Consider the following 24,575-nt stretch of genomic DNA (forward strand, 5'->3'; position numbering starts at 1 on the left):
TCCATCATACAGGGGTCAGTGCTCCCCCTCCTCCATCATACAGGGGTCAGTGCTCCCCCTCCTCCATCATACGGGGGTCAGTGCTCCCCCTCCTCCATCATACGGGGGTCAGTGCTCCCCCTCCTTCATCATACAGGGGTCAGTGCTCCCCCTCCTCCATCATACAGGGGTCAGTGCTCCCCCTCCTCCATCATACAGGGGTCAGTGCTCCCCCTCCTCCTTCATACAGGGGTCAGTGCTCCCCCTCCTCCATCATACAGGGGTCAGTGCTCCCCCTCTCCATCATACGGGGGTCAGTGCTCCCCCTCCTCCATAATACAGGGGTCAGTGCTCCCCCCTCCTCCATCATACAGGGGTCAGTGCTCCCCCCTCCTCCATCATACAGGGGTCAGTGCTCCCCCTCCTCCATCATACAGGGGTCAGTGCTCCCCCTCCTCCATCATACAGGGGTCAGTGCTCCCCCTCCATCATACAGGGGTCAGTGCTCCCCCTCCTCCATCATACAGGGGTCAGTGCTCCCCCTCCTCCATCATACAGGGGTCAGTGCTCCCCCTCCATCATACAGGGGTCAGTGCTCCCCCCTCCTTCATCATACAGGGGTCAGTGCTCCCCCTCCTTCATCATACAGGGGTCAGTGCTCCTCCTCCTCCATCATACAGGGGTCAGTGCTCCCCCTCCTCCATCATACAGGGGTCAGTGCTCCCCCTCCTCCATCATACAGGGGTCAGTGCTCCTCCTCCTCCATCATACAGGGGTCAGTGCTCCCCCTCCTTCATCATACAGGGGTCAGTGCTCCCCCTCCTCCATCATACGGGGGTCAGTGCTCCCCCTCCTCCATCATACAGGGGTCAGTGCTCCCCCTCCTTCATCATACGGGGGTCAGTGCTCCCCCTCCTCCATCATACAGGGGTCAGTGCTCCCCCTCCTCCATCATATGGGGGTCAGTGCTCCCCCTCCTTCATCATACGGGGGTCAGTGCTCCCCCCTCCATCATACGGGGGTCAGTGCTCCCCCTCCTCCATCATACGGGGGTCAGTGCTCCCCCTCCATCATACAGGGGTCAGTGCTCCCCCTCCTCCATCATACAGGGGTCAGTGCTCCCCCTCCTCCATCATTCAGGGGTCAGTGCTCCCCCTCCTCCATCATACAGGGGTCAGTGCTCCCCCCTCCTTCATCATACGGGGGTCAGTGCTCCCCCTCCTCCATCATACAGGGGTCAGTGCTCCCCCTCCTCCATCATACAGGGGTCAGTGCTCCCCCTCCTTCATCATACAGGGGTCAGTGCTCCCCCTCCTTCATCATACAGGGGTCAGTGCTCCCCCTCCTTCATCATACAGGGGTCAGTGCTCCCCCTCCTCCATCATACAGGGGTCAGTGCTCCCCCTCCTCCATCATACAGGGGTCAGTGCTCCCCCTCCTTCATCATACAGGGGTCAGTGCTCCCCCTCCTCCATCATACAGGGGTCAGTGCTCCCCCTCCTCCATCATACAGGGGTCAGTGCTCCCCCCTCCTTCATCATACGGGGGTCAGTGCTCCCCCTCCATCATACAGGGGTCAGTGCTCCCCCCTCCTCCATCATACAGGGGTCAGTGCTCCCCCTCCTCCATCATACGGGGGTCAGTGCTCCCCCCTCCTCCATCATACAGGGGTCAGTGCTCCCCCTCCTTCATCATACAGGGGTCAGTGCTCCCCCTCCTCCATCATACAGGGGTCAGTGCTCCCCCTCCTCCATCATACAGGGGTCAGTGCTCCCCCTCCTCCATCATACAGGGGTCAGTGCTCCTCCTCCATCATACAGGGGTCAGTAATCCCCCTCCTCCATCATACAGGGGTCAGTGCTCCTCCTCCTCCATCATACAGGGGTCAGTGCTCCTCCTCCATCATACAGGGGTCAGTGCTCCCCCTCCATCATACAGGGTTCAGTGCTCCCCCTCCATCATACAGGGGTCAGTGCTCCCCCTCCATCATACAGGGGTCAGTGCTCCCCCTCCTCCATCATACAGGGGTCAGTGCTCCCCCTCCATCATACAGGGGTCAGTGCTCCCCCTCCATCATACAGGGGTCAGTGCTCCCCCCTCCTCCATCATACAGGGGTCAGTGCTCCCCCTCATACAGGGGTCAGTGCTCCCCCTCCTCCATCATACAGGGGTCAGTGCTCCCCCTCCTCCATCATACGGGGGTCAGTGCTCCCCCTCCTCCATCATACAGGGGTCAGTGCTCCCCCTCCTTCATCATACGGGGGTCAGTGCTCCCCCTCCTCCATCATACAGGGGTCAGTGCTCCCCCTCCTTCATCATACGGGGGTCAGTGCTCCCCCTCCTCCATCATACAGGGGTCAGTGCTCCCCCTCCTTCATCATACAGGGGTCAGTGCTCCCCCTCCTCCATCATACAGGGGTCAGTGCTCCCCCTCCTCCTTCATACAGGGGTCAGTGCTCCCCCTCCTCCATCATACAGGGGTCAGTGCTCCCCCTCCTCCATCATACAGGGGTCAGTGCTCCCCCTCCTCCATCATTCAGGGGTCAGTGCTCCCCCTCCTCCATCATTCAGGGGTCAGTGCTCCCCCTCCTCCATCATACAGGGGTCAGTGCTCCCCCTCCTCCATCATACAGGGGTCAGTGCTCCCCCTCCTCCATCATACATCGGTCAGTGCTCCCCCTCCTCCATCATACAGGGGTCAGTGCTCCCCCTCCTCCATCATACAGGGGTCAGTGCTCCCCCTCCTCCATCATACAGGGGTCAGTGCTCCCCCTCCTCCATCATACAGGGGTCAGTGCTCCCCCTCCTTCATCATACAGGGGTCAGTGCTCCCCCTCCTCCATCATACGGGGGTCAGTGCTCCCCCTCCTCCATCATACGGGGGTCAGTGCTCCCCCTCCTCCATCATACAGGGGTCAGTGCTCCCCCTCCTTCATCATACGGGGGTCAGTGCTCCCCCTCCTCCATCATACGGGGGTCAGTGCTCCCCCTCCTTCATCATACAGGGGTCAGTGCTCCCCCTCCTCCATCATACAGGGGTCAGTGCTCCCCCTCCTCCATCATTCAGGGGTCAGTGCTCCCCCTCCTCCATCATACAGGGGTCAGTGCTCCCCCCTCCTTCATCATACGGGGGTCAGTGCTCCCCCTCCTCCATCATACAGGGGTCAGTGCTCCCCCTCCTCCATCATACAGGGGTCAGTGCTCCCCCTCCTTCATCATACAGGGGTCAGTGCTCCCCCTCCTTCATCATACAGGGGTCAGTGCTCCCCCTCCTTCATCATACAGGGGTCAGTGCTCCCCCTCCTCCATCATACAGGGGTCAGTGCTCCCCCTCCTCCATCATACAGGGGTCAGTGCTCCCCCTCCTCCATCATACAGGGGTCAGTGCTCCCCCCTCCTTCATCATACGGGGGTCAGTGCTCCCCCTCCATCATACAGGGGTCAGTGCTCCCCCCTCCTCCATCATACAGGGGTCAGTGCTCCCCCTCCTCCATCATACGGGGGTCAGTGCTCCCCCTCCTCCATCATACAGGGGTCAGTGCTCCCCCTCCTCCATCATACAGGGGTCAGTGCTCCCCCTCCTCCATCATACGGGGGTCAGTGCTCCCCCCTCCTTCATCATACGGGGGTCAGTGCTCCCCCTCCATCATACAGGGGTCAGTGCTCCCCCCTCCTCCATCATACAGGGGTCAGTGCTCCCCCTCCTCCATCATACGGGGGTCAGTGCTCCCCCTCCTCCATCATACAGGGGTCAGTGCTCCCCCTCCTTCATCATACAGGGGTCAGTGCTCCTCCTCCTCCATCATACAGGGGTCAGTGCTCCCCTCCTCCATCATACAGGGGTCAGTGCTCCCCTCCTCCATCATACAGGGGTCAGTGCTCCCCCTCCTCCATCATACGGGGGTCAGTGCTCCCCCCTCCATCATACGGGGGTCAGTGCTCCCCCTCCTCCATCATACAGGGGTCAGTGCTCCCCCTCCATCATACAGGGGTCAGTGCTCCCCCCTCCTTCATCATACAGGGGTCAGTGCTCCCCCTCCTCCATCATACAGGGGTCAGTGCTCCCCCTCCTCCATCATACAGGGGTCAGTGCTCCCCCTCCTCCATCATACAGGGGTCAGTGCTCCCCCTCCTCCATCATACAGGGGTCAGTGCTCCCCCTCCTCCATCATACAGGGGTCAGTGCTCCCCCTCCTCCATCATACAGGGGTCAGTGCTCCCCCTCCTCCATCATACAGGGGTCAGTGCTCCCCCCTCCATCATACAGGGGTCAGTGCTCCCCCCTCCTTCATCATACAGGGGTCAGTGCTCCCCCTCCTTCATCATACAGGGGTCAGTGCTCCTCCTCCTCCATCATACAGGGGTCAGTGCTCCCCCTCCTCCATCATACAGGGGTCAGTGCTCCCCCTCCTCCATCATACAGGGGTCAGTGCTCCTCCTCCTCCATCATACAGGGGTCAGTGCTCCCCCTCCTCCATCATACAGGGGTCAGTGCTCCCCCTCCTTCATCATACAGGGGTCAGTGCTCCCCCTCCTCCATCATACGGGGGTCAGTGCTCCCCCTCCTCCATCATACGGGGGTCAGTGCTCCCCCTCCTTCATCATACGGGGGTCAGTGCTCCCCCTCCTCCATCATACAGGGGTCAGTGCTCCCCCTCCTCCATCATACGGGGGTCAGTGCTCCCCCTCCTTCATCATACGGGGGTCAGTGCTCCCCCTCCTCCATCATACGGGGGTCAGTGCTCCCCCCTCCATCATACGGGGGTCAGTGCTCCCCCTCCTCCATCATACGGGGGTCAGTGCTCCCCCTCCATCATACAGGGGTCAGTGCTCCCCCTCCTCCATCATACAGGGGTCAGTGCTCCCCCTCCTTCATCATTCAGGGGTCAGTGCTCCCCCTCCTCCATCATACAGGGGTCAGTGCTCCCCCCTCCTTCATCATACGGGGGTCAGTGCTCCCCCTCCTCCATCATACAGGGGTCAGTGCTCCCCCTCCTCCATCATACAGGGGTCAGTGCCCCCCCTCCTTCATCATACAGGGGTCAGTGCTCCCCCTCCTCCATCATACAGGGGTCAGTGCTCCTCCTCCTTCATCATACAGGGGTCAGTGCTCCCCCTCCTCCATCATACAGGGGTCAGTGCCCCCCCCCTCCATCATACAGGGGTCAGTGCCCCCCCCTCCATCATACGGGGGTCAGTGCTCCCCCTCCTCCATCATACGGGGCGGGGTCAGTGCTCCCCATCCAGCTAGTGTGTCTGTATGTGATACAGCTTGTTACTGTCCCCTCCTCGCAACCAGCTTGCGTGTTCGCCATGTCCCGCAGCTGCTGTCATCTAGTTGGAGCTCGTGTCTTCCTGTGTGTAGCCGATCGATCGGCGTGTGAGGGGTTAATCCGAGTCAGCTGTATGGAGCTCGTGAGCAGCTCTGCGCTCGGTTTCTTTTGTCTGAAACCGGCGCATGCGCAGTAGCGTCTTACACGTGATAGTGAGTGTCATGCTACATGCAGTGTTATGGTCTTTCTTTTCTTCCCCGGATTAGGTCTCCCCCCGGTGTTATGGGGTTCCCTGGGCCGTTTATCACATCAGATGTCAGGACTGTATAGTGTATCGGGGCTCTGAGCTTCGTTCATTAGTCCGGGCTGTGTGGGGGTTGGGGGACACACGGACAGATATGTGACACCATCCCGGTATAATATCTCCGCTCTTCATCCACAGAACCCGCTGATTATGTTATTGAAGGGAAGGATGAATGTCACTATATGAACGGCACTCAGAGGGTGAAGTTTCTGCGCAGATATTTCTACAATCAGGAGGAGATTGTCTACTTTGACAGCGATGTCGGATATTACATAGCGAAGACGGAGATCGGGAGACCCGATGCTGAATACTGGAACAAGAATAAGGACATCATAGAACAACTGAAGGCCTATGTGCAGACATTCTGTATACACAACTATGGAGTATCTGAGAATGTGGGGATCACAGGGAGGAGAGGTGAGTGTGTCCTATGGATGTGTATTATATACTGACATCAATGATTGTCTGACATTCTGTGTATACATAACTATGAGACATCTGAGAATGTAGGCATGGGGGGAGGGGGTCCTATGGATGTCTATCATACTGAGATGATGGTTTGCAGACATATTAAAGCAGAACTCCAGGCAGAAATATCAATCCGTCATTGTAAAGGTTCCGTCTTTTAGCAAAACCTACTTCTTTCCATGGATTGCTATCCAGGTAGCGATAAGATCCCCCTAATGGTTTGCAGCACTCTTTCCCCTTACAATGGTTGTAAAGTCAGAAGTTTTTTTTATCTAAATGCACTCTATACATGTAGCAGCCCCCCCTAATTACTCACCTGAGCCAGGGGTCAAGTCCTGGGGGAAAAAAGTGTGGGAACTCACCCAAGATTCCCCACCCACCTCAAAAATAAATTGCGTGTGTGTGTGTATATATATATATCACACACACACAGTGGCCCAGATTCAGGTAGAACCGCGCAATATTTGCGTGGGCAAAGGGCAACGATTTTTGCTCTGCGCCCACGCAAATATTTCGATTTGCCCGCGATTCACGGAGCAGTAGCTCCGTAAATTGCGCGGGCGCTATGCTAATTTGCCCTGCGTAAGGGCGCCTAATGTAAATGATCCCGCCGGGGGCGGGAATCATTTAAATTAGGCGCGCTCCCGCGCCGAGCGAACAGCGCATGCTCCGTCGGGAAACTTTCCCGACGTGCATTGCGGCAAATGACGTCGCAAGGACGTCATTTGCTTCTAAGTGAACGTGAATGGCGTCCAGCGCCATTCACGAATCACTTACGTAAACGACGTGAAATTTAAATTTCACGAGCGGGAAGGGCGGCTATACTTTAGCATTGGCTGCGCCTACTATGAGTAGGAGCAGCCTTACGCTAAAGTCGCCGTACGGAAACTCCGTACCTTGCGTGCGCAGGGCCCGTGCAACTTTTGTGAATCGGTGGTAGTATGCAATTTGCATACTATACGCCGATCACAATGGCCGCGCCCCCTAGCGGCCAACGCAAGAATGCAGCCTGAGATATGAAGGCATAAGGAGGCTTATGTCTGTCATATCCTAGGCTGCAGTCCGCGTAGCGATGTTCCTGAATCAGGGGCATTCGTTACGCGGGAGCAAAACAGCTATTGCGCCGCGCAACCTATGGTTGCGCGGGCGCAATAGCTTCTTGAATCTGGGCCAGTATATGTATGTTTTATGTACTACTTTTTTTAACGAAGAAGCTGCAATATTTATTGTGAAGAGCCAGTTTATGAGTCGAGGACACATCTAAAATTCACATGCATTAAACAAATAAATATAGCACAGAATGTATTGATTGTGGGGGCCTGGGCCGCTCACTCCTCATTGCCCATCAAATGCAGCCTGATCAGTGCCCATCAATGCAGCCTTGCCAGTGCCCATCAATGCAGATTGATCAGTGCCCATCAATTGCAGCCTGATCAGTGCCCACCAAATACAGCCTAGCCAGTGCCCACCAAATACGGCCTTACCAGTGCCCACCAATGCAGTCTTACCAGTGCCTATCAAATGCGGCCTTGCCAGTGTCCATCAAATGCAGCCCGATTAGTGTGCAGCAATGCAGCCTGATCTGTGTCTAGCAATAAAGCCTGGCATGTGTCTGAATCTGGGATTTGAATATCCCAGCGTGACCCCATCCTCCCCTCTCTGTCCACCTCCTCCTCCTCCAGTGGCAGCTGTAACAAAGTCCCGGCTCCTATAATTTACATCACACTGATTCAATTTGCCATTGGATCAGTGTTCCCCCATCACTAGAGCCAGGACTTTGTTACAGCTTCCACTGGAAGAGGAATAGGTGGACCGAGGTAGGGGAGGACGGGTGCACCTTGATGAGAATGGCGATCCTGCTGTGGAAAAAGTACAGGAAGGTCGTTCCCATGCGTTCCCGCAGGACTCGAGCCCTGGGTGTTCACACCCATGCGATCCAATTCCTGTCCAAATTTGCAGATCGCACTGCGATATGCAAACTGATTTGGGGGTGCCATTAAGTTCAGCTCGGCTCGGGTGTCCCCATAGCATGCTGCTTGCTGTGTGGGTCACTCAACAGGAGGGAGGGGCCAGGTTCACAGAAGAGGGACCCGACAAGAGGAGGATCCAGGCTGCTCTGTGCAAAACCATTACACGGAGCAGCATGTTTATTATTTTAATGTAAAACAAAGCAAGACTTTACAATCATTTTAACCTCCATTTCATAAGACCAGTGACTGTTATGCTCTCTATCCCCCTGGCCAACAGTTTTGTAACCTCCTCACTATAGAGCTTTAGACAGTGAGCAGTAAGGCCCCTTTCACACTGGGGCATCGGCGGTAAAGCACCGCTATTTTTAGTGGTGATTTATCGTCGTATTTGCGGGGGTATTTGGCCGCTAGCAGGGCGCTTTTAATCCCCGCTAGTGGCCTAAAAAGGGTTAAAACCACCCGCAAAGTGCGGTATAGCCGCGGTGCCCATTGATTTCAATGGGCAGTAGCAGTGGAGGAGCGGTATACACAGGGCTCCAAAGATGCTGCTAGCAGGACTTTTTTTTACCGTCCTGCTAGCGCACCGCTCCAGTGTGACTGTCCCTCTGTCCGCCCCACTGTCCCTCTGTCCACCCCACGGTCCCTCTGTCCACCCCACGGTCCCCCTGTCCATCCCCCCCCCGGTCCATTCCACGGTCCATCCCTTTGTCCATCCCACGGCCCCTCTGACTACTCTGCGGCCCCTCTGACTACTCTGCGGCCCCTCTGACTACTCTGCGGCCTCTACAGGGCTGTGGCAGGGAGAGAGCAAGCAGTAGTGGAATAGGTCAGCCATGAGGTGGTTGGTGTGCTCTGGCATGGATTAATGGCCATCACTCCTCAGGACTCTCTGCAGGGGGCACTCTGGTGGTACTATCTGTGTGCCTCCAGAGTGCCTTCTTACTTCCTCCCTTTAGTTTCTCCAGAGTGCCCCCTTACATCCTTCGGAGTGCCTCACCACCAAGGTGATGACAGACTTTTAGGAGGTGGTATGGCACTCCTCTCTCCACTAACTACCCCCTCCATACACTCCGCACTCCTCTCCTGTACATATGGCCCACCGCCATACACTCTGCATTACCACATTCTGCACTATATAAGTCATCCCCGACTCTCTTTAATAACACCCCCTTTAAGCCAATATTTAGCGCAATTTAAGACATGTCCACTGTTCACCACAACGCGCTTTGTGCAACATATTGTTGTTCTCCTTGATGCCTAGGGCCCACATTTGATCTTGCACACGGGCCCGCTGATTTCATACACCCCCGCCCCAAAAGTCGGCAAAAAAATATGGGTGTGTGTCCCTGAATGGCAGTTTGGAGATGTGGTCACCCTATTACTAATAATAACAAATAATAATAAAAATGTCATAAATCTATCCCCTATTTCTTTATCGTTACATCACGGGACACAGAGCGGCATTCATTACTATATGGGTTATATGGAGTACCTTCAGGTGATAGACACTGGCAATCTCAAACAGGAAATGCCCCTCCCTATATAACCCCCTCCCATAGGAGGAGTACCTCAGTTTTTACGCCAGTGTCTTAGGTGTTAGTCATGGTTTAGCTTGCCTCCGCATCCTTGGGATTAGGTGAGCTAACCGGTTCTGTCCAAAAAAGCCTCAGCGCTAAAGTGGTCAGTAACCGGACCCCAAACCCTTGGGGTATAGCCCATAATGCTTTTCTTTTTAGAGAGCTGGACCCTGGGCCCAGAACTTAGAAAACCTTTGGGTGCCTAATGTTTTCTGTTGCCAGGGTGCTATATGGGCCCAGGACAGTGGATCCTTCAAGGAAGAAGAAGGTTCCCAGGGCCTGAAGGTCTAGACATCCCCACCGAGATGGGGGAAGATTGGGCCTCTTGCTTGGCAAAGTCCTGCGGCATGGAGCAGGTAAGTGAGGGGAAAACTTGCGGAACTTGGTTCTTAGCAGGTTTTTTCTGGGGGGTCACAGGGGACATGCCTAAAGTTATGCACTGCATCTGGCAAACCAGTCACATATCATAAAGATAGGATGGCTCTATATGTATTATTCCCCATAAGATGTGACCTCCCTTGTAGTGTTGGAAAAGCATTGAGTGGGGCCTGTGTATAAAGTGTATGTGTGTGTCAGAGAGCTGTGCTTACCTGCAAGCCTCCAGGCGATGCTCCATTCAGTCTTCCTCCTCAGAGCCTGCAAAGCAGGCAAAACGCTGACCTCCTCGTGTGTTCCAGGCTGCGGCTGCAGTTTGCTGGAGCAGAGAGGTCCCTTCCTCCCAACCCCCCCCCCTGTCGGCGGGCGCGCGCGCGGCGCGCGTTCACGTATTATAGGCGCAATTGGCGCCGTTTAGCTGGGGGGAAGGGCGGGTCAGTGGCTTAAGGAAGGGGCGGCCCTTCCTTATGTGTTCCAGACAGCTCATTCATTACTTGGAACTAGGGGAGGAAAGACCAGAGCGAAGCACGGGGCGCCGAGGACACACAGTGGCCAGAAAGAATATTACAGTCTTCAGAAGATTGTTTTCAAGCTTAGGAATAGGCTGTTTCTTTTCCATCTCATAGTTTTTCTTGCAATACTACTCAGGGGGACAGAATGTTTTTTCTTTCCTAGATTTGAAAAAAAAAAAAAAAAAGAAAAAAGTGTCATCTAGGGGAGAGGAAGCATTTTTTTCCCCCAAACAGGTGTTTGGGCATTTAACTATTTATAAAGTCCCAGGTACCAATAAGTAGCAGGTGTACCTCGGTATTGTACCATGGCATCAAAAAACAGTCAGAGGGTACAAGAGGTGGGGATTCCCCCAGAGAGTCTGAGGTCTCGGACAAAGCTATGCCGCTGCTTTCCCCACAGGGAGCCTTGGGGCCATCGGGATCTGGGGCTGGAGCTGACGCGAGTCAGTCCAACCCTAAGATGGTCACGGAGGAGGTATTACTCACCTCTTTAAAAGAGATGCAGAAAAGCATGGGAAAAATGATAGCCGCAGCTATGCGGGGCAGTAAGCGGAATAGATCTCCGTCGCCCGAGCGCGGACCCTCAGAAGAGGAGGTCCTTTCCTCAGGGGAATTGGACGACCTCTTGGACAAGGACCAAGTAGGTTCAGGGATCGAGGATCCGGATACAGAGGAGTCTGGGGCAGTCTCCCTGAGGGAGAGCTGGTGGATTCAAGGATTGTCGGACTTGGTCCATAAGGCATTCAACTTGCCAGTACCAGATCTCCAGGTATCGACGGTTTCAGCTTTGGGCTCACTGAGGGCGCCTCAAAGCAATGCTGTGTTTCCGATCCATCCTCTATTAGAGGGAGTTTTGTTCCAAGATTGGAACAAGCCAGATAAGATCTTCTTACCACCTAAAAGATTCTCTGTCCTATATCCTATGGAAGATAAATTTTCCAAAAGATGGGCTACTCCTGCAGTGGACGCAGCCATCTCATGTGTTAACAAATCGTTAACATGCCCTGTAGAAAACATACAGGTGTTCAAGGATCCAGTTGATAAGCGCTTGGAAGCACTACTTAAGAACTCCTTCACTGCTGCAGGGGCAGTAGTACAGCCAGCTGTGGCCGCGATTGGGGTCGCTCAAGCATTATCGGATCAATTTAAGCAGATGCTTAAACTTATTCCTGCTCAGCAGGCAGAAGAATTTTCGGATGTCCCTAAGGCCATATGTTTTACGGTAGACGCAATCAAGGATTCTATCCAGCAAGCGTCACGTTTATCGTTATCCCTTATCCATATGAGAAGACTCTTATGGTTAAAAAGCTGGGAGGCTGAGCCCCCATGCAAGAAGCTCCTGGTAGGGTTCCCCTTCCATGGAGGACGACTCTTCAGAGAAGACCTAGATAAATACATTCAGACCATTTCAAGCGGCAAGAGTACTCTCTTGCCAACTAAGAAGAAGGTTCAGGGGCCTGCGTTTAAACGACAGTATTCCCCTGGGCAGGGGCCCTCTAATGCTAAGCAGTATCGACGGCCTCCTGCAAAAGCAAGCTTCGGCTTCAACAGCAGATCACAAGGACAGGCTGTTAGAGGCAAAAGGCAGTGGTTTCGCAAACCAGCAAAACCAGCCCCCAAGCCAACCTTATGAAGGGGCGCCCCCACCCACGAAGGTGGGGGGAAGGCTGCGACTCTTTTCAGAGATTTGGGAAGCCAGCATTCCCGACGAGTGGGTACGGTCTTCCGTGGCCACAGGCTACAAACTAGATTTCCTAAGGTTTCCTCCTCCTCATTTCCAGGAGTCGAGGATTCCAAACGATCCGGAGAAGGGAGCCGCATTAAGATCGGCATTAGATCATCTACTTTCCCAGGAAGTAATAGTAGAGGTACCAGTCCTGGAACAGGGGCTGGGCTTCTACTCCAACCTATTCATCATCCCAAAGGCCAATGGAGATGTCAGGCCAATTTTGGACCTAAAGATGGTAAATGCATACCTAAAGGTCCGCTCATTTCGGATGGAATCCGTGCGGTCAGCAGCTGCCACACTCCAAAGGGACGACTTCATGGCGTCCATAGACATAAAGGATGCCTACCTTCATGTTCCAATTTATCAGCCATATCAAAGATATCTACGCTTCATGGTGGCTTCACGTCATTTCCAATTCGTGGCGCTTCCCTTCGGGTTGGCTACGGCCCCCCGGGTGTTCACGAAGGTCCTAGCTCCAATCCTAGCCAAGCTAAGGATCCAAGGGGTCACGATCCTAGCATACCTGGACGACCTCCTAGTCATAGATCACTCGTCTCCCGGCTTGGAGCGAGCAGTGGCCCTCACGGTCCAATACCTCGAGAGGTTCGGCTGGGTCCTAAATCGAGAAAAGTCAGCTTTCCTGCCCACAAGGCAGTTGGAATATCTCGGCATGAGATTAGACACAGAACAACAAAGAGTGTTCCTACCTCTGAGGAAGGTCAAAGCCATCAAGGAGTTAATCCTACTGGTTCTAAGCAAAAAGGAACCGACTATTCGCCTAAGTATGAGGTTACTAGGCAAGATGGTGGCCACATTCGAGGCGGTACCATACGCCCAGAGCCACACTCGCATCCTGCAGGCAGCCATTCTGTCAGCATGGAGCAGAAGGCCACAGGCCTTGGATATCCCGTTGCCGCTCTCATCAAGAGTCCGACAAAGTCTGTGTTGGTGGTTAGACCCTCAGAATCTACTGAAGGGGAAGTCTTTCAGCCCAGTGGCTTGGAAGATAGTGACCACAGACGCCAGCCTGACGGGCTGGGGAGCAATTTTGGATGGTTGCACTCGCCAAGGTACTTGGGCAAAGCTAGAGAAGCAGTTGCCCATCAACATCTTGGAGCTCAGAGCTGCTCGACTAGCCCTCAGGGCTTGGACGTCAAAATTGCAGGGGTTCCCGGTGAGAATTCAATCAGACAATGCAACGGCCGTGGCATACATAAATCACCAAGGGGGAACCAGGAGTCAAGCCGCTCAGAGAGAGGTGAGCTTGATTCTCCTATGGGCAGAGGCTCATGTGCCCTGCATATCGGCAATATTTATTCCAGGAGTGGACAACTTTCAGGCGGACTTCTTAAGCCGCCAGACTCTATGGCCGGGGGAATGGTCTCTGCATCCACAAGTCTTTCAAGCACTCTGCCAAAGATGGGGAGTGCCGGACGTGGATATCATGGCATCGAGACTCAACAAGAAGCTAGACAGATTCATGTCCCGCTCAAGGGATCCGATGGCCTGCGGAACCGATGCGCTGGTTTGCCCTTGGCATCAGTTCAAACTGCTTTATGCGTTTCCCCCGCTCCAGTTACTACCCCGCCTGCTGCACAGGATCCGGGTGGAGCACATACCAGTTATCCTGGTAGCTCCAGCATGGCCCAGAAGGGCATGGTACTCACTAATCCTAAGGATGGTAGTGGGAGACCCTTGGACTCTGCCTCTAAGGCCAGACCTGCTATCGCAAGGTCCGATCCTCCACCCTGCCTTACGGCATCTAAATTTGACGGCCTGGAGGCTGAATCCCTGATTCTCAGGGGTAGAGGTCTGTCTCAGAAAGTAATCTCTACCCTAATCAGAGCCAGGAAACCGGTCTCTAGGGTGATTTATCACAGAGTCTGGAAGGCCTATGTAGGCTGGTGTGAGTCCAAGCTATGGCTTCCTCGCAAGTTCACCATCGATAGAGTTTTAAGTTTTCTCCAGCTAGGAGTGGATAAAGGATTGGCATTAAGCACAATCAAAGGACAGATTTCTGCTCTGTCAGTGTGGTTTCAGCGGCCGCTGGCCACCCACTCGCTGGTTCAGACCTTCCTTCAAGGGGTCTTACGTATTAAACCTCCTGTTAAATCCCCGCTTTGTCCGTGGGATTTAAATCTTGTTCTGTCAAGTTTACAGAAACAACCGTTTGAGCCGTTGGCTGAAATTCCTTTGGTTTTGCTGACAAGGAAGTTAGTATTTTTGGTTGCCATAGTTTCCGCAAGAAGAGTTTCGGAACTGGCGGCCTTATCCTGTAAGGAACCATATCTTATTTTTCATAAGGACAGGGTCGTTCTCCGCCCTCATCCTTCCTTCCTACCGAAGGTTATATCCAGTTTTCATTTGAACCAGGATTTGGTATTACCATCCTTCTTTCCTAAACCTACTTCCAGAAAGGAAGGGTTGCTGCATACCTTGGATATTGTCAGGGCCATGAAGGCCTATCTTAAAGCTACAAAGAAGATCCGGAAAACAGATGTGCTGTTCATTCTACCGGATGGGCCCAAGAAGGGGCAGGCAGCTGCAAAGTCCACCATTTCTAGGTGGATTAAGCAATTAATCACTCAGGCCTACGGCTTGAAGGGGTTGCCTCCTCCAGTATCATTAAAGGCTCATTCTACTAGAGCCATGGGCGCCTCCTGGGCAGCACACCACCAGATCTCTATGGCTCAAGTTTGCAAGGCGGCAACCTGGTCTTCTGTCCACACATTTACAAAATTCTACAAGTTGGACGTAAGAAGGAATACTGATACTGCCTTCGGGCAGGCAGTGCTGCAGGCTGCAGTTTGAGACCCTCGGATTCCGGGGGCTCCTCTTGTTTGAGTTAAATTTAAAATTTAAGATTATTTTTCTCAACTAAGTTGGATTTATTATGATTTGAGTATATCTCTAAATTAAATCCTTTTGTCTTGGAGATGTTCTCCCTCCCCTCATTGTAAGCATTGCTTTGGGACATCCCATATAGTAATGAATGCCGCTCTGTGTCCCGTGATGTAACGATAAAGAAAAAGAGATTTTTAATACAGCTTACCTGTAAAATCTTTTTCTTGGAGTACATCACGGGACACAGAGCTCCCACCCCTCTTTTGGGGACCATTTTGGGAGGGATACTGCTTGCTACAAAACTGAGGTACTCCTCCTATGGGAGGGGGTTATATAGGGAGGGGCATTTCCTGTTTGAGATTGCCAGTGTCTATCACCTGAAGGTACTCCATATAACCCATATAGTAATGAATGCCGCTCTGTGTCCCGTGATGTACTCCAAGAAAAAGATTTTACAGGTAAGCTGTATTAAAAATCTCTTTTTTGTAGACGCGATAATTTTTGCGCAAACCAACCAATATACGCTTATTGCGTTTTTTTTTGTTTTTTTTTTTTTATTATTTTTTGTTTTTTTAAATATGTAGAAGAATACATATTGGTCTAAGCTGAGGAAGAAATGAGTTTTTTATATATTTTTTGGGGATGTTTATTATAGCAAAAAGTTAAAAATATAGAATTTTTTTCAAAATTGGTGCTCCTTTTTTTTTTTTTTTGTTTATAACGCAAAAAATAAAAACGTCAGAGGTGATCAAATACCACCAAAAGAAAGCTCTATTTGTGGGGAAAAAAGGACATCAATTTTGTTTGGGTACAGTGCCAAATTGGAAAAAGGGGCCTGGTCAGGAAGGGGGTAAATCCTCCCGGGGCTGAAGTGGTTAAGCACACCGTTAAGCCCTTAATTAGCCTAGATGTTAACCCCTTCCCAGCCAGTGTCATTAGTATGATGAAAGTGTATAGTATTACCACTGATCACTGTATTACGCTCCATGCACACTGGAGCTGATAAACTGCAGTTTATTGGAATTTGGGTGTTTTTTAAATGCCCATAAACTCCACTCTATGTTAGCCTATGTGTCCATGCACACATGGAAGTTTTTCAGCTTTATTGAGCAGTGGAGTTTATGGGCTGTCTTCTGATATGGTCTGGTATGGATTTTAAGGGGAACCCCCTACACCGAAAAAACGCAGTGGGGGTCCCCCAAAATCCATACCAGAGCCTTATCCGAGCACGCAGCCAGGTTGGTCAGGAAAGGGGGTGGGGACCGGCGAGTGCCCCCCCAGACCATACCAAGCCACATGCCCTCAACATGGGGGGGTTTGTGCTTTGGGGCATGGGGGGCACTGCGCTTCCCACCCCTAAGCACCTTGTCCCCATGTTGATGAGGACAAGGGCCTATTCTCGACAACCCTGTTTGTACCCCTACCCATTTACCTGGGGGAAAATGTGTCAAAAATAAAACGAACTACAAACGTTTTTAAAGAAATTTATTAGACAGCTCTGATGGTCTCTACCGACTTTGGGGGTCTCTTCCGACTTCTCCGTGCTCTCCGACCTCTTCTGCCGGGCTCCTCCGCTATCTTCTGCCAGCTCTTTTACTAGTGTTGGCCCAGTCTTCTCCCCTCTTCTCTTCTTCCGATGTTGAAACAAAGCTCTCCCCTGCTGTAATGCCGGATGCGCAAAGACTTATATAGGCATGGAGCGTGGTCACCGGTTGATGTCGCCCCCTTATGACATCACTGTCTCATCATGCCCTGGGTGGTGACATCATAAGGGGGTGGGGTAACCGGGTGGCATCACCCGGTGACCACGCCCCATGCCTATATAAGTCGATGCGCAACCATGCACACGGCATTACAGCGGAAGAGAGTGTCATGTCAAGAAGACGACGATGTAGAAGACCGGGCCAAAGCTAGTAAAAGAGCTGGCAGAAGAAAGCAGAGGAGCCCAGCAGAAGAGGCCGGAGAGCACGGAGAAGTCGAAAGAGACCCCCGAAGTCGGAAGAGACCCCCAGAGCTGTCTAATAAATTACTTTAAAAACCTTAGTGTGTTTTATTTTTTACACATTTTTCCCCAGGTGAATGGGTAGGGATACGATGTACCCCATACTCATTCACATAGGGTGGTGGGCCGGGATCTGGGGACCCCCTTATTAAAAGGGGTTCCCAGATTCCGATAAGCCCCCCCGCCCATAGACCCTGACAACCAACGGCCGGGTTGTCGGGAAGAGGCCCTTGTCCTCATCAACATGGGGACAAGGTGCTTTGGGGTTGGGGGCGCAGGGCCCCCCTGCCCCAAAGCACCTACCCCCCCATGTTGAGGGCATGCAGCCTGGTACAGTTTAGGAGGGGGGGCGCTCGCTCGTCCCCATCCCCTTTCCTGACTGGCCGGGCTGCATGCTCGTATAAGGATCTGGTATGACTTTTGGGGGGACTCCCATGCCGTTTTTTTCAGCGTAGGGGGTTCCCCGTGCCATTTTTTTGCCGGGGTTCCCCCTTCATTCTCAGCACACAAGTCGCATCATGATGATCCGACTTGCGGTCGCGACTTCTATTCAAATCAATGTGCTCCCATAGAAATGCCTAACAAGGCTTAAAGGGGTTGTAAAGGTAAATGTTTTTTCACCTTAATGCATCCTATGCATTAAAGGGTCACTAAAGGAAAAAAAAATTTTTGCTGAAATGACTGTTTACAGGGTATAGAGACATAATAGTTAACTGATTCCTTTTAAAAATGATTACAAATAGATAAAAATCAATCCTATAATGTGCCTGCAGGTTAGTTTCACTTTTAAACTGGTTTCATGTTCCTGTGAACTAGAGAGACACACAGAACAAAAACAAACAAATCCAGGGCAGTTTTTTGTTTTTAAAATGAATCTGATTGGTTCTGTTAAGTTTTAGACACACAGTAATGACAGCTTAGACCACCGTGAAAAGCTCCCAGTACTGTGGTTATAAGGAGCCAGACAAGCAGGAAGTGTGGAGATCACAGCAGAATTGCAGCAACTTCAAAGGAAAAACGAACAATAAGGACATGAAACCAGGACTGCAGTAAGGTAAAGGAAGCTATTTAGCTAAAAAAAAATTCCTTTAGTGATCCTTTAAGGTGAAAAAACATCCGACGGTACCGGCCCCCCCCGAACCCCCGTTTTACTTACCTGACCCCTTGAAAGTCCCGCGCGCGTCCATGTGATCCTCTTCGGTTCCCAGCCTGGCCGTTGATTGGCTAGGCTGGACGGATTGATAGCAGCGCAGCCTTTAGCTGGCGCTACTGTCAATAACAGCGGATGACGCGGCGTGCCGGGGGCGGGGCCGAGTGATACAGTCGGCGGCTATGCCCGCCGCTGTATCATGGGAGCGCGCTCGCAAAAGATTACCACCATGCGAGCTCGCTCGATTGAAGGTGGAAAGCTTTTGCGAGGAGGAGGCGAGACAGCCGCCGAGGGACCCCAGAAGACAGGGTTAGGGGACACACTGTGCAAAACGAGCTGCACAGTGGAGGTAAGTATAACATGTTTGTTATTTAAAAAAAAAAAAAGTTTGCCTTTAGTGACCCTTTAACCACTTAAGACCCGGGCCATTATGCAGGTTAAGGACCTTGCCCCTTTTTGCGATTCCGCACTGTATCGCTTTAACTGACAATTGCGCGGTCGTGCAACGTGGCTCCCAAAAAAAATTGGTGTCCGTTTTTTCCCCACAAATAGAGCTTTCTTTTGGTGGTTATTGATCACCTCTGCGTTTTTTTTTTTTCGCGCTATAAACAAAAATAGAGCGACTGTAACGAGACCCTTGCTCGCTCGCTTCCGCTCTCTCGACACTCCTCTGCTACTATGGAGTCAGCTTGCAGATCGCAACATCTGATGGTTCGGTCATCCAAGGCTCCGGGATCCGAACTACAGCTGTGTGCCGTTCGGGATCCATAAGAACAAACACCAGGCAGGCTGTATGTAAGTTCAAACAGGAAGACTTTTATTGGAAGTACACAACACACTTTTAAACAGAATTTGGAACATCCCGCCCCCAACAACCGCTTTCCTATTGGTCAATTGTAAAGTACATGTAGTCCTCCTTCAGGTCCTCCTTAGCCATGCAAATGAGGACTTGAAAATGAGTCAGCAGGGATTGGTCCGATAGCTTGATTAGAAGGACTGTTATGTGTAATGAGACGGAAGCCCCAGGGGGTAATCAATGTACACAATAGCCAGACACAGAACAATGCTTTTCCTCCAGACCATGGAGACGTCTGGACGGGGGGGGGGGGTTAGCCTTAAGACAGGGCAGAAGACCCCCCACTGTGTAACAGATTTCAAAGAGATACACTTCAGCATTCCAAGGTCCATGACAGCGACAATTTTGAGAAAAATGCAATATGCAATATTTTTTACTTTTTGCTATAATAAATATCCCAAAAATATATATTTTTTTTCCTCAGTTTAGGCCTAAACGTATTCTTCTACTTATTTTTGGTAAAAAAAATCGCAATAAGCGTTTATTGATTGGTTTGCGCAAAAGTTATAGCGTTTACAAAATAGGGGATGGTTTTATGGCATTTTTATTAATTTTTAATGACTGCGACATTATGGCAGACACATCGGACACTTTTGACACATTTTTGGGACCATTGTCATTTTCACAGCGAAAAGTGCTATAAAAATGCACTGATTACTGTGAAAATGGCAGTGAAGGGGTTAACCACTAGGTGGCGCTAAGGGGTTAAGAGTGCCCTAAGGGAGTGATTCTTACTGTTGGGGGAGTGGCTGTAGGTGTGACATCACTGATCGTTGTTCCCTATTTCAGGGAACAGATGATCGGTGTCACTGCCACACAGAAGAACAGGGAAGGTGTGTTTACACTCACCTCTCCCCGTTCTTCAGCCCCTGTGACCCGATCGCAGGACACCGGTGGCGATTGGGTCCCGCGGGCACGGTCATGGAGCTTTGGACCACGGCTGGGCTCTTAAAGGCGACGTACAGGTACGTGCCTGTGCCATTCTGCCGACGTATATGTGCAGGAGGCGGTCCTTAAGTGGTTAATGCTCTTTTTACAGCGTTAACCCCAATTTTTTTTTTCATTTTTTGGCGGGGTTCCCCTTCACCCTCAGCACACAAGTCGCATCATGATGATCCGACTTGCGGTGCGACTTCTATTCAAATTAATGGGCTCCCATAGAAACGCCTAACAAGGCTTAATGCTCTTTTTACAGTGTTAACCCTCGTTTAACACCTTTTACCAGCATCTGGCATTTCTAGGACTGCTCTTGAACGCAATTTTATGGCGTTCAGAAAACAGCTCATAAACTCCACTGCTGATAAACGTCCAAAAATGTCCATGTGTGCATGAACATTAGTGGTGCAACGGATTGTCAACCACGTGATCCGTGGATTGAGATCCACGGCCTCGGCCATAGGAAAGGCCGTGGCTTTGGCCTAGCTCCGGAGCGGCAGCCATCTTGGTACACCTGGCGGCCGCGCGCTGACGTCGGGGCACGGGTCTGTCTGCCTGCTTGCGTGGGGAGATGTGGACATTACAGTGGGGGGGAGATGTGGATATTAGTAATATCCACATCTCCCCCCACTGTAATATCCACATCTCCCCCACTGATCCGAAAAATTATCCGATCCGTGACTCTGATCTGAGGAACGATCCGAACCGTGAGTTTTTTTTATCCGTTGCACCCCTAATGAACACATAGGACAACATAGAGTGGAGTTTATGGGCTTTTGGAAAAAATGCCCAAATTCCAAAAAACTGAAGTTTTGAGCTCCAGTGTGCATGGAGCCTAAGTGTCACTGGTGATGTCAGTTCCCCCCAGTGTCAGTTAGTGTCAGATTGACTACCGGAATATCACTGACCATTTTATAAAAAAAATTCCAGTATATATACCATTGTTTGTAGGCACTATAACTTTCACACAAACCAATTAATATACACTTATTCTGATTTTTTTATCAAACAATATGTAGCATATATTATAGAATATTTTGTTATTAATTATGTTTTATAGCAGAAAGTAAAAAAATATATTTATTTATTTTTCAATTTTTTTTTTTTTAGTTTATTTTGCAAAAAATAAAATCCAGTGGTGATCAAATGCCACCAAAAGAGAGCTATGTTTGTGTTTGGGCACAGTGTTGCATGACCACGGCATTGTCGGTTAACCACTTGCTTACTGGGCACTAGGGTTGTCCCGATACCACTTTTTTGAGACCGAGTACAAGTACCGATACTTTTTTTCAAGTATTCGCCGATACCGAATACCGATATTTGTTTTTAATGTCATGTGACAGTGGCGTTTTTTTTTTTTTACAGTGATTTTTTTTTTAAGGGGGGGGGGGTTGTAGTGGTATGTCAGTGTGTGTTTTTTTTTTTATTATTATTTACATTTTATTTTTTCAATCATTTATTGCAATTTTTTTTTCTTTTTTTAATCAGCCCTGTTGGGGGCGCTTTGGTGAGATATCGTGGGTCTTAACAGACCTCGGACATCTCCCCTTTAAGACAGAGAAAGGGACTAAGGACACATATTCCCCAGTCCCTTTCTCTGCAGCCTCAGCTGAAATGAATGGAGAGAAGCTTCTCTCCATTCATAAACTGAAGCATCGTAATCACAGGTTACGATGCTCAGTTATGTGAATGGACAGTCAGTGATCACTGACTCTGTCCATTCGGAAAAGGTAGGAGCCGGGTTTAGCGGCTTCTACCTCCGCTCTCCTTCCTGACAGATTGAGGGGGAGAGCAGCACGGAGGGTGGGAGAAGTTGGCTCGGGGGGAGAGCACGGCACGAGGGGAGAGAAGATGGCACGGGGGGAGCACAGCACGGATTTGGACAGAAGATGGCAGGGGGGAGAGAAGATGCCACGGGGGACAGCACGGGGGGAGAGAAGATGGCACAGGGGGGAGAGAAGATGGCACGGGGGGGAGAGAAGATGGCACGGGGGGAGCACAGCACGGATTTGGACAGAAGACGGCAGGGGGGAGAGAAGATGGCATGGGGGACGGCACAGGGGGAGAGAAGATGGTATGGGGGAGCACAGCACGGATTTGGACAGAAGATGGCACGGGGGGGGGAGAAGATGGCACGGAGGGAGCACAGCACAAAGGGGGATAGAAGACGGCAGGGGGGAGAGAAGATGGCACGGGGGAGCACAGCATGGAGTTGGATAGAAAACGGCACGGGGGGAGAGAAGATGGCACGGGGGAGAGCACAGCACAGAGTGGGAGAAGATGGCTCGGGGGGAGAGGAGATGGCACGGAGGGGGACAGAAGACAGCACGGGGGGAGCACAGCACGGAGGGGGACAAGGCGGCGCGGGGGACGAGAAGACAGCGCGGGGGACGAGAAGACAGCGCGGGGGAGAAGACAACACTAAGAAGACTTGTAACTCCCCCCACCACCCGACACCTGACTGCCCAGGTATTCTGGTGAAGCATCGAAGCATTTCCCCCGAGTACAAGTACTCGGGAAATGCTCGGTATCGGTACCGATACTGATACTAGTATCGGTATCGGGACATCCCTACTGGGCACTTAAACCCCCCTCCTGCCCAGACCAATTTTCAGCTTTCAGCGCTGTCACTCTTTGAATGACAATTGCGCGGTCATACAACACTGTACCCAAATGAATTTTATTATAATTTTTTCCCCACAAATAGAGCTTTATTTTGGTGGTATTTGATCACCACTACGGTTTTTATTCTTTGTTAAAAAAATGTAAATAGTCCGAATAAAAAATAAATAAAAATACAAAACCGGTTTATATTTTGTTATAGAATTTTGCAAACAGGTAATTTTTGTCCTTCATTGATGTAAGCTAATGAGGCTGCACTGATGGGCACTAATGGGCTGCATTGGTGGGCACTGATAGGCGGCACTGTTGGGAACTGAGAGGTGACAATGAAAGGTGGCACTGATGGGTGGCGCTGAAGGGCATTGATAGGTGGCACTGGTGGGCACTGAGAAGTGGCACTGATAGGTGGCAGTGATGGGCACTGATAGGTGGCAGTGATGGGCACTGATAGGTGGCAGTGATGGGCACTGATAGGTGGCAGTGATGGGCACTGATAGGTGGCAGTTGATGGGCACTGATAGGTGGCAGTTGATGGGCACTGATAGGTGGCAGTTGATGGGCACTGATCGGCACTGGTAGGTGACACTGATAGGCTGCACTGCTAGGTGGCACTGATTGGCACTGCTGGTGGGCACTTTTTTGCACTGGTGGGCACTGGCAGGCGATAATGGTGGGCACAGATGAGGCAAATGTGCCTCTTCCTCTTCGGGACCGATGTCCCTTGCACAAGAGCCGGTGATAGTTTTTTTTTTTTTTCTCTCACACTGTTTGAGGAAAAAAACGATTACCGAGGTTTTGTTTACTTAACGTGATCAGCTATCATTAGTAGCTGTCCTCTTCCCGGTCACCTGCCGGCACTCCTAGCCCCTCTCTCCTGCCAAGTTCCCCCAGAGCAAGCCGCTTGCAATGAGGGCACCCGAGCAGGCTCCCTCCCAAGCCATGACTCTGCATGTCCATTCACACATACAGAGCCACTGCTCAGCCCCACCCCCTATCTCCTCATTGGCTCACTGGCTGTGATTGACAGCAGTGGGAGCCAATGTCTGCTGTCTTAGCCAATACCAAGTGAGAGGTCCTGGAGAGCCGAGGCACTTGTGCACACCGCTGGAGGAAGATCAGGCTCAGGTAAGTATTGGGTAGGCTGGCAGGGCTGCTAGACAGAGAATTTTTTTTTGCCTTCATGCATACAATGCATGAAGGCAAAAAAACCTTCAGCCTTTACAGCTGAGAACTTTCACACAACGAAATGCAAATATTCAATCCAACTTCGCAAACTTTACACATCCATGAAGATTGCCATATCTGAAAAGCAATTTACACTCGGGTCACTTTTCGGAGATGTTTGATAGGTGATAAGAAGGCAATATGTCACCTCTTCACTGCTTGTTTTAGCCCCATAATTGGCACACCATTGCATATGCAACCACGTGCATTGTTTCAGCAAAAAGGTGCAACAAACAAAACACCATTAATTTCAATGGCCTCTGTTCACATAGCATTCTGTCTCCTGAAGCAAAATGCCTCTTGCTTATAAAAGTACATGAGCTTCTTTTTGGCAGATTACAAGAATTTTTGGCCCCATAGACTTCAATAGAAATGCCTGACTTGAGTGTTTTACGAGCATTTTGTCACTCATTTTCTGCTCCAGCAGCAGCTGTCCACCCCTTATTTCCTCTTCCTCTCCTCCCCCTGATGCTTTCCATTGGCTAAACAAAAATGCCTGAAGCTGTAATATGCTTCTAAAACTCTTTAAAAATGGGTGAAAAAAGCCAGTAAATTGCTACGCTTAGGTGTGAAAGGAGCCTAAATGGAGCAGTTCAAATCACAGCTCAACTACTTATTTTTACCACTTGCCAACCAGCACACTCACTTTTACGTCGGCAGAATGGCACGAACAGGCAAATGGGCGTACAGGTACGTCCCCTTAAACTTGCCGCCGTGTGGGCACGCGCGCCCCTGCCGTGAGCTCAGTGACAAT

The 24,575-nt window shown here is 51.2% G+C and overlaps 1 protein-coding gene across 1 annotated transcript in view; it reads left to right on the forward strand.

The window, feature by feature from the left end:
- LOC120914612 (H-2 class II histocompatibility antigen, E-S beta chain-like) overlaps positions 1–24,575 on the forward strand; it is a 103,996-nt gene that overhangs the window by 37,928 nt on the left and 41,493 nt on the right. Inside the window, exon 2 of the mRNA XM_040325295.1 lies at positions 5,695–5,973. Within this exon, the coding sequence (XP_040181229.1) occupies positions 5,695–5,973 (279 nt within the window). The remainder of the gene's footprint in view (positions 1–5,694; positions 5,974–24,575) is intronic.

Source organism: Rana temporaria, chromosome 9 (assembly GCF_905171775.1).
Source record: "Rana temporaria chromosome 9, aRanTem1.1, whole genome shotgun sequence".
Lineage (NCBI taxonomy): Eukaryota > Metazoa > Chordata > Amphibia > Anura > Ranidae > Rana > Rana temporaria.